This window comes from Ceratina calcarata, unplaced genomic scaffold, assembly GCF_001652005.2.
Source record: "Ceratina calcarata isolate Rehan_Ccalc_2016 unplaced genomic scaffold, ASM165200v1 scaffold92.2, whole genome shotgun sequence".
In the NCBI taxonomy this organism is placed as follows: Eukaryota; Metazoa; Arthropoda; class Insecta; order Hymenoptera; family Apidae; genus Ceratina; species Ceratina calcarata.
The window spans coordinates 381,907-389,141 of NW_017180576.1; the positions used below are offsets into that span (position 1 = coordinate 381,907).

The 7,235-nt window shown below is 41.4% G+C and overlaps 3 protein-coding genes across 3 annotated transcripts; 1 reads left to right on the top strand and 2 right to left on the bottom strand.

The window, feature by feature from the left end:
- Positions 1-90: 90 nt before the first annotated feature.
- Positions 91-1,045, bottom strand: mRpL18 (mitochondrial ribosomal protein L18). The gene is made up of 3 exons (XM_018035760.2): positions 770-1,045; positions 572-685; positions 91-493 (listed from the first exon to the last, which is right to left on the bottom strand). The coding sequence occupies exons 1-3, from the start codon at positions 943-945 to the stop codon at positions 259-261; spliced, it is 525 nt and encodes a 174-aa protein (XP_017891249.1). The 5' UTR covers positions 946-1,045; the 3' UTR covers positions 91-258.
- A 787-nt stretch (positions 1,046-1,832) lies between these two features.
- Positions 1,833-5,696, bottom strand: psidin (phagocyte signaling impaired). Its single transcript, XM_018035805.2, has 10 exons — positions 5,530-5,696; positions 5,181-5,405; positions 4,850-5,103; positions 4,446-4,669; positions 4,080-4,377; positions 3,681-3,985; positions 3,325-3,583; positions 2,992-3,237; positions 2,280-2,888; positions 1,833-2,174 (listed from the first exon to the last, which is right to left on the bottom strand). Exons 1-10 carry the CDS (start codon positions 5,588-5,590, stop codon positions 1,950-1,952), a joined length of 2,706 nt encoding a protein of 901 aa, XP_017891294.1. The 5' UTR covers positions 5,591-5,696; the 3' UTR covers positions 1,833-1,949.
- Positions 5,697-5,792: 96 nt separating this feature from the next.
- Positions 5,793-7,098, top strand: LOC108631685 (GPN-loop GTPase 3). Its single transcript, XM_018035804.2, has 4 exons — positions 5,793-5,972; positions 6,041-6,111; positions 6,177-6,373; positions 6,445-7,098. The coding sequence occupies exons 2-4, from the start codon at positions 6,067-6,069 to the stop codon at positions 7,034-7,036; spliced, it is 834 nt and encodes a 277-aa protein (XP_017891293.1). The 5' UTR covers positions 5,793-5,972; positions 6,041-6,066; the 3' UTR covers positions 7,037-7,098.
- The last annotated feature ends 137 nt before the right edge of the window (positions 7,099-7,235 follow it).

A 7,235-nucleotide genomic window follows, 5' to 3' on the forward strand; every position in this document is an offset into this window, starting at 1 on the left:
TGCATAGCAGCTATATTTCATTTCCGCTCAACTGTTATTGTAACAACTATTATAGATGTACACCTTAGATCGTTGACATTAACATTTGCATAATTAAAAACTATAATTATTTATTCTCATCTTTGTAATGTAACGTGTACAAATTTGCCGATTCAAATGGATCAGCTTGATCAATAAACAGAATAATGCGAACAACCGACCATTTTTTTTCTTATTACACTCCACTTACCTAGCTGTTATTCTTACGTAAAGTACAAATTATTCGTGGGATTCCCAAGGTTTTTCATGCCGATATCTGTACGTTGGATTTGGATCTGTATATACCGTTGGCTCCTCCAAGGTGATGCCATTCTCTGACAGTACGTTCACCAAGGATTGCGTCTTCTTTCCAGTTATCATTGATTCATCGACAAAAATTTCCGATATACCACACTCCAAGCAACGCCGTGCGAGCATGTGTCCCACGAACCTATACGCGGTCGCATCGTTCGTACTAAACGAAAGTACAAAACAATTAACTTTCCCCTTGTTTATAACAATCCGATCAGATACACGATACGTACGAACTCACCTATATAATTGAGTTTTTAATCCCCATTCCTTACTCGACACCGTGATGATTGGACCGTTCTCGAAATGAACTATTTCCGCTGTTACGAACCGCTGAGTAGGCACCACGTTTAATCTACGCACAAATGGAACATTTCTATAGAGAATAGGAAATCTGTGAAGAGAAACTATGGTGCAACGTAAAAACAGTACAAATTACTTGTGCCAGAATGAGAACCCTGGTTTCTCGAGCTCGTAACCTACAGGCTTCCTCGCGATCCTTAACCGTTCTAAATTTCGTGGATTACGATTTCTGATTTCTTTACAATTCTTTACTATTTCCGCATTCTTATGCACTTGTCTCTTGATGAATGAATTACTGATAAATCGAGACATGATAAAGTTCGTTTCACTCTAACACGCGTGGTACGCGTCGCAGGTCGCAGCGACGGCGGGCAGGTCAGAGCAGGCGCCGACGATGACGATGACGATGGACGGTCATTTGGGGTGCTTGGGAGTCGTTGGGAATTCCATCATTGCACCAGAGAGAAAGCAGAGAAAATCTCTGTGATCGCACCATTCGCATCTTTAATTGTACATACGTGTATATATACAAGTCAAAGATTCGGATTCGCAAGTTTCGCAACATCCACGATCTACGGCAAACGCGGCAAACCCCCATATGGACAGATATCATAATGGTGGTGGGACGTGGGATTTTTCAGCCATGCGCATTACAGTAGGTGGTGTATGAATGTACAAAGTAGCATTATAATTGATTATAATAACGTATTTACTTTGTTCAATATAAAGGTATAATCCAAGGTGCCGTTGTTTCATACACGAGAGAAGTTTTCATTTTGTATAAATTTATTCAATTATTAATTTAATACAATTTAATCAACCAATCATTTAAATTACATAATTAACAAGTAAATATATTTGTTCACGTGTACAATATGAGAAACAAATAAGTGGAAATAGAAAGGTTCGATAGAGAAAAGCGCTCGAAGAATTTTCTCTGGTAAAATTCATTTCGCGATTTTGAATCGCCATCGTCCACGAGACAATGTTTGCGGAAAATCGGAAGAAAATTTATGGTTTCAAAAATAAAGGTCCAGGACAGTACAATGTGCGACACTGGATTTTAATTTTACTACACTCTTTAGGAGAGTAATAAACTAGATATCGAAAAAACAGAAAACGGAAAAATGTTAAAGTATAAATTGGTCAACACTCGTAAATTTCATGTGGTACGAAGGAAGATTAAAAGGAGTCGCATCGAACGATTCAGTCGATATTTATAATTCATCAGGACTAAGAATTATGTACATGGTAAATGAATCGGTAAGCAATCGGATGGATATTCTTTGTACACAGAGAAAAATTTTGGTAAAATTTCAGCTCTTCAAACCCTTGACAAGTTTCAACGTGATTTGAGTACGCGATTTGAGCGATCTGCAACTCTGAGCCAGGCTCTCTTGTCCGTGTTTAAGTATAGTAGCAGATACGTCATCCTCGTCGTTACCAAGTCCCGTGTGTAACTGATACTTTTCGAATTCGGTCAACACCGAGTCCAAGTTTTGAACTCTCTCCTCGAGCAAGATCGCGATCTCTTTCCAATTCTGTTGACAAACGATGAGAATAGAACAGAGAGAACAAGTGTTTAGAGAAGGGGGAGAGATTCGATCAAACTATCGACTGAGAACAAATGGGAACCATGGACTCACATGATCGTTATCGTTGAACGAAAGATCCGTCGATTGATTACATTTCTTTTTGCTCTTTTTCCGCGACGTCTTCGGTTGGGATTGCGTCGCGCACAAAGTACATATGGCACCAATGATCGCGAGAGACTCGCTACACGTGGACGCTCTTAGTAGGAAATGTTTGAAAGACATCGGAACATTTTTCTCGGGTATGTCTATTGTCCGAAGGCATGGGGACGTTTGCAACGTTTGGATACACTCGAAATCGGGATAACGCGATTGCGCGACCGATTCCGCTAGCCTGGCGATCGTTTTCAATTGCTTCGAATCGTGCGCCTCGCGCAATCTTTCGACTCCGTCCATAGGAACTAACATTTTACACGGTCTGTTCTTCTTTCCTTCCGATTCGAATTTCTGTAGAACCGCAGGGATCTGTTCGTTGTCCAGCTGCTTCAACTCGTCGGAGAATCGAACGAGAAGAGAGGAACTGTCGGGCGCTACGCAGGCAGCTAAAATTTTTAACATCAGATCTCTGGCTGTGAGCAATTTCAACATGCATAGCCGTGTCTCTTCTTGCATTCTGGGGTTCTCCAATGGGTTCTCGGTAGACGGTTCCCACCCAGGGACAACCTGTTTGTGTGAAAATGCAAAACTGAAGTAAGTCGGTCGACCGAGATCGACTTTTAGCAGTAAGTAAGTAGGTAAGCGCGTAGATCGTAGAGAACAGGTTTACCTCCAGATCACGATTATCACGCAGACAATTCAATCTGATCGAACTCTCGATCAACTGTATGTCCATGTTGGCTAACGTCGAGATCAAAGACGTGGAACTGCTACATAAACTTAATTCGAGAACCATCTTATCTATAGTGGTCATGACAAAGTGAAATGAATTTTCCAAACGCTCTTTCAACTCGACAAATTCTTGAATTTTCACGAAGCTTCCGTACTTGTAGGCAAACGTCAAATGGTCCGCACTCTATGATCACACGATAGACAGATTAATTCGATCGGGTTCTCTAAACGTCTACAAGTTTATGATGATACAGATACGATCGTTACGTACATCTTTATAGTTTGCCACAAAAAATTTAGTCGTATGATCCAAAGTTATACAAGCAAACGAGAGATGACCGAGCGGGGCAAGTAGGGGTACGTGCAAATAACCCAGAGAATCTAGTTGAATGTGTTTAACGTCCAACAAGGTGAAAACACGATCCGCTGCGCCTACCAATCCTGCCTCCAGATAGACACGTACTAGTAAGATCTTGATATAAAAATTTGCGAGGCTCGATAATAAGCCACGTTCCAACAGTGCCATGGCCCTGTATAAAGATACGTAGGTACATGGACAGACAGGTAGAGATGATCATCGGGTTGGCCGGTAATTCGTCGATATGATCGAAACGAAATAGATGATACCTGTAAAGGTAAGCTGCGTCGTTCGTGTTGCGCCACAATTCGTGTAGTAAATGCGTTGCCAAAAGAATGTAAGAATCCGCGGGACAAAAGTCTGTTGGTAGTCTGTCTTGTATCGGACACAGTTCGTTACCCATTTTATACAATTTACACAACCGTTCCACCAATGCTCTCTGTTTGTTCGCATCGGCATGTGGCGGATGATGAAGACCGCAGATGCGACGCAACTGCTCCAAGTGAATGTGTCTCTGCATTTGTTTCACGGTAGTCGGATACTCGTCGGGTTTAACGGCGACGTCCACCTCTATCTACGATAGACGATTGAGCGTATCGAATAAAACAACAAATATCGTTCGTCTCGACGGATCGACGATTCCCTCGCATCATTACGAGACCACTTACTTTCTGTAACAACTGTTGCTTCCCTGCAGGTGTCAACAAATTCAGGTAAATACGTAAATCTCCCACCACGCAGCTCTTTTCTCCGAACTGTGAGAAATACTGATGCATCAGGTCGATCGGTTCGATCACTTGCCCGTCTCGCGTACGTTTCAACAGTTCGAACTTTGCCAGGTAAGGGGCTCGAAATTTTTTCTCGGTCGAGCTTATCATCTCGTTCAAGAAATTTAGACACTCTTCCGGCTTTTGAAACTTGAGAGCCGCGTCGAGATAATCTTGATAGTGTTGCCAATTGTCGACGCTGTTCGATGTACAAATAACGTGTTGACATTAGAATGTCCTCTACGCGCTCGCCGCTCACACGCTCACCTCTCGTTGATCAGTCGTTTGTAAGTGTCAGCCGCTTCGTTGAAATGTTCTAATTTCAGTAAAACCGCAGCTTTACGTTGTGAAATCGACGAGAGATACGAAGCTAACGGTCCAGATAAAACGTTCAACATCTCTTCATCTTTGTTTTGAAGCTCCAGTATCATTAAGTAAAGCTGTACTTCCTGTTCCACTTCCATTTTTCCCTCTTTAATCAATTTCAGTACCTATCATCATCATCATCATCATCATCATCATCATCATCACCACCATCACCACCACCATCATCATTATCATCATCATCATCATCATCATCAGCATCATCGTCACGTTAATTCGTACGATGCGTAAGCTGTTGGTAAAACGATTTATAGAGCAGTCAACTAAATCAAAGATCATTTACAAACCATTCTTTCTGCTAACGGCAAAGTGACTCCTTTCGCTAACTTTTCATCCGAGTGTATAGCTTGCATCACTATACTCATCACAGCCCAGAAATAGTAAGGATTTTTTGGTTTCAATTTGTACAGGGCAAGCGCCGTTTGCTGCTGCTTCTTGTAATCTCCCAGGCGAACGTATGACATGAAAAGATGCGTCAATAATTCTTCGTTGTTAGGATCCACTTTTGCAGCAGCTTCGTACACTTGGCTTATTTTGTCAGCTGCGCGATGTTAAGAACAACTCGTGTTAAGAACAACATTTTATACCAATCGACGGAAACCAAACTGAATAACTTACGTTGATGTCTTTCCCTGTAACAAATGCTCATCACCTGTAGAGTACAATCTTCCCTAGGTATCTCCGATCTGACCTCATCCATAATAGTTTCGCATTCGTTCTTCTTACCGAGCCTGAGCAGGGCCAGGGCCTTGAGCACTCTGGCACATTGATTGCTCGGCTGTTTCTTAAGCACTTTATCGGCTTCCTGGAGAGCTTTCTTGTTATTTCCATTGTCCAACCAGTCTGAAATTCATAATGTAACGGTGTTACATAACCTTCCCTTACCGGTCGGCCAGGAAAACACGTTCGCTCAAAATTTGAAAAACGAACCTATCCTGACACATACAAATACCAATAATATACTTGCCATATATCGGACGTAAACGGCGTTCATTAACGGTATTATCTACACGGGTCTTGGGCGCCATTATACTTTTTTACGATACTTTTAAATCAACAATCCAACTTTTCTTTTCTTCCCTCTGCATGCTCGTACTTATTGGTACTTATCACGGCAAGGCATATTTACATTGATTTCTTAGTCTCGACACTCTCGACTCTAGTCGAGTATCGACACTTTCGACTCGACGTCTCGACCACAGCCTTAAAATCTCGACGACAGATGACGACACTGACGACAGGTAGTAGTGGTAGGTCCGTAGGTGTAGCCACTCACTACGCTCACTTGCACTAAGTATTATTACTGATTATTGCTGACTATTATTTACTATTATTATACATAGTCAAAGATACGAACAAGGAGTAGTAAAGTTGTCCGATTTAACGAGTTTAAATAATATACGATGAACGGTAATAATAATAATAATAATAAGAATAATACGAAAGTACGAGTGCCGATTTTGCTTAACCTTCAACAGTGTTAATTATAAATTAGACGAATAAAATGAGGTACGCGCAACTGGTAATGGGACCAGCAGGCAGCGGGAAGGTATTACGTTTTTCCCAAACTGAAAAGATGTATTCAACCATAATATGCCGATTAACTCGTTTTAGTCTACATATTGCTCTGTGATGCAACAACATGCAGCGGCCGAGAGGAAAGTAATTGACGTAGTGAATTTGGACCCAGCAGCAGAGTTCTTCGATTACGAGCCACTGATCGATATACGAGAGTTGATCCAATTAGACGATGCTATGGAAGACGAAGAATTACGATTTGGCCCAAATGGTGGTCTCGTATTTTGCATGGAGTAAGTTTGCATAGGTTAAGGAATTTATGTAGGTCTTTGCTTGACGACAAACTGAACGATTTTATTTACAGGTATTTAACAGAGAACTCGTCATGGCTAGAAGAGAAGCTGGACGACGTGGACGATGATTACATCATCTTTGACTGTCCAGGACAGATCGAACTGTACACACATATGACGGTCATTCGCCGATTGATAACGATGTTACAGAATCTGAATTTTCGTATCTGCGGAGTATTCCTGGTAGACAGTCAATTCATGGTCGATGGATCTAAATTTTTGTCTGGTACAATGGCAGCGCTCAGCGTGATGATCAATCTAGAATTACCACACGTGAACATCCTCAGTAAAATGGATTTATTGTCGAAAAGCTCAAGAAGGCAATTGGACAAGTACTTGGAACCTGATCCACACAGTTTGCTGGCAGACATGGGAAAGGATCCTTGGAACGAGAAGTATAAGAATCTGACGGAAGCGATAGGCAGACTCATAGAGGATTACAGCTTGGTGCGGTTCTATCCGTTAAATATAAAGGACGAGGAGAGTATCGCAGATATTAAACTGACGATCGATAACATCGTTCAATACGGAGAGGATGCCGATGTGAAAATCCGAGATTTCGATGAACCCACCGATGACGTCGATGACACAAACACGAAATAAACCATGGCGGAGACAGCACGTGAAGACGGACGTACCTAATAAATTATTTTTACGAAACGTTACTAGCTCGAGTTTCTTCTCTTTTTAATAAAACACCTACCGATGGAAGCAAGATAAAATAAAAAAAGTTTATTTCGTTAATTTAATCGTTACCTTACGAAAATATCTGTACACGGAAATAATGCGGTATACATATATG

Excerpts from the sequence above, each read along its gene's own strand:
- mRpL18 (XM_018035760.2), bottom strand. The coding sequence starts at position 945 with ATGTCTCGATTTATCAGTAATTCATTCATCAAGAGACAAGTGCATAAG. Across the intron at positions 686-769 it reads GGGTTCTCATTCTGGCACAA|ATTAAACGTGGTGCCTACTC; the intron begins GTAATTTGTACT and ends ATTTGTGCGTAG. Across the intron at positions 494-571 it reads TTAAAAACTCAATTATATAG|TACGAACGATGCGACCGCGT; the intron begins GTGAGTTCGTAC and ends ACTTTCGTTTAG.
- psidin (XM_018035805.2), bottom strand. The coding sequence starts at position 5,590 with ATGGCGCCCAAGACCCGTGTAGATAATACCGTTAATGAACGCCGTTTA. Across the intron at positions 2,889-2,991 it reads GTGATAATCGTGATCTGGAG|GTTGTCCCTGGGTGGGAACC; the intron begins GTAAACCTGTTC and ends TCACACAAACAG. Across the intron at positions 2,175-2,279 it reads CGTTCAACGATAACGATCAT|AATTGGAAAGAGATCGCGAT; the intron begins GTGAGTCCATGG and ends GTTTGTCAACAG.
- LOC108631685 (XM_018035804.2), top strand. The coding sequence starts at position 6,067 with ATGAGGTACGCGCAACTGGTAATGGGACCAGCAGGCAGCGGGAAG. Across the intron at positions 6,112-6,176 it reads GACCAGCAGGCAGCGGGAAG|TCTACATATTGCTCTGTGAT; the intron begins GTATTACGTTTT and ends AACTCGTTTTAG. Across the intron at positions 6,374-6,444 it reads GGTCTCGTATTTTGCATGGA|GTATTTAACAGAGAACTCGT; the intron begins GTAAGTTTGCAT and ends TTTTATTTACAG.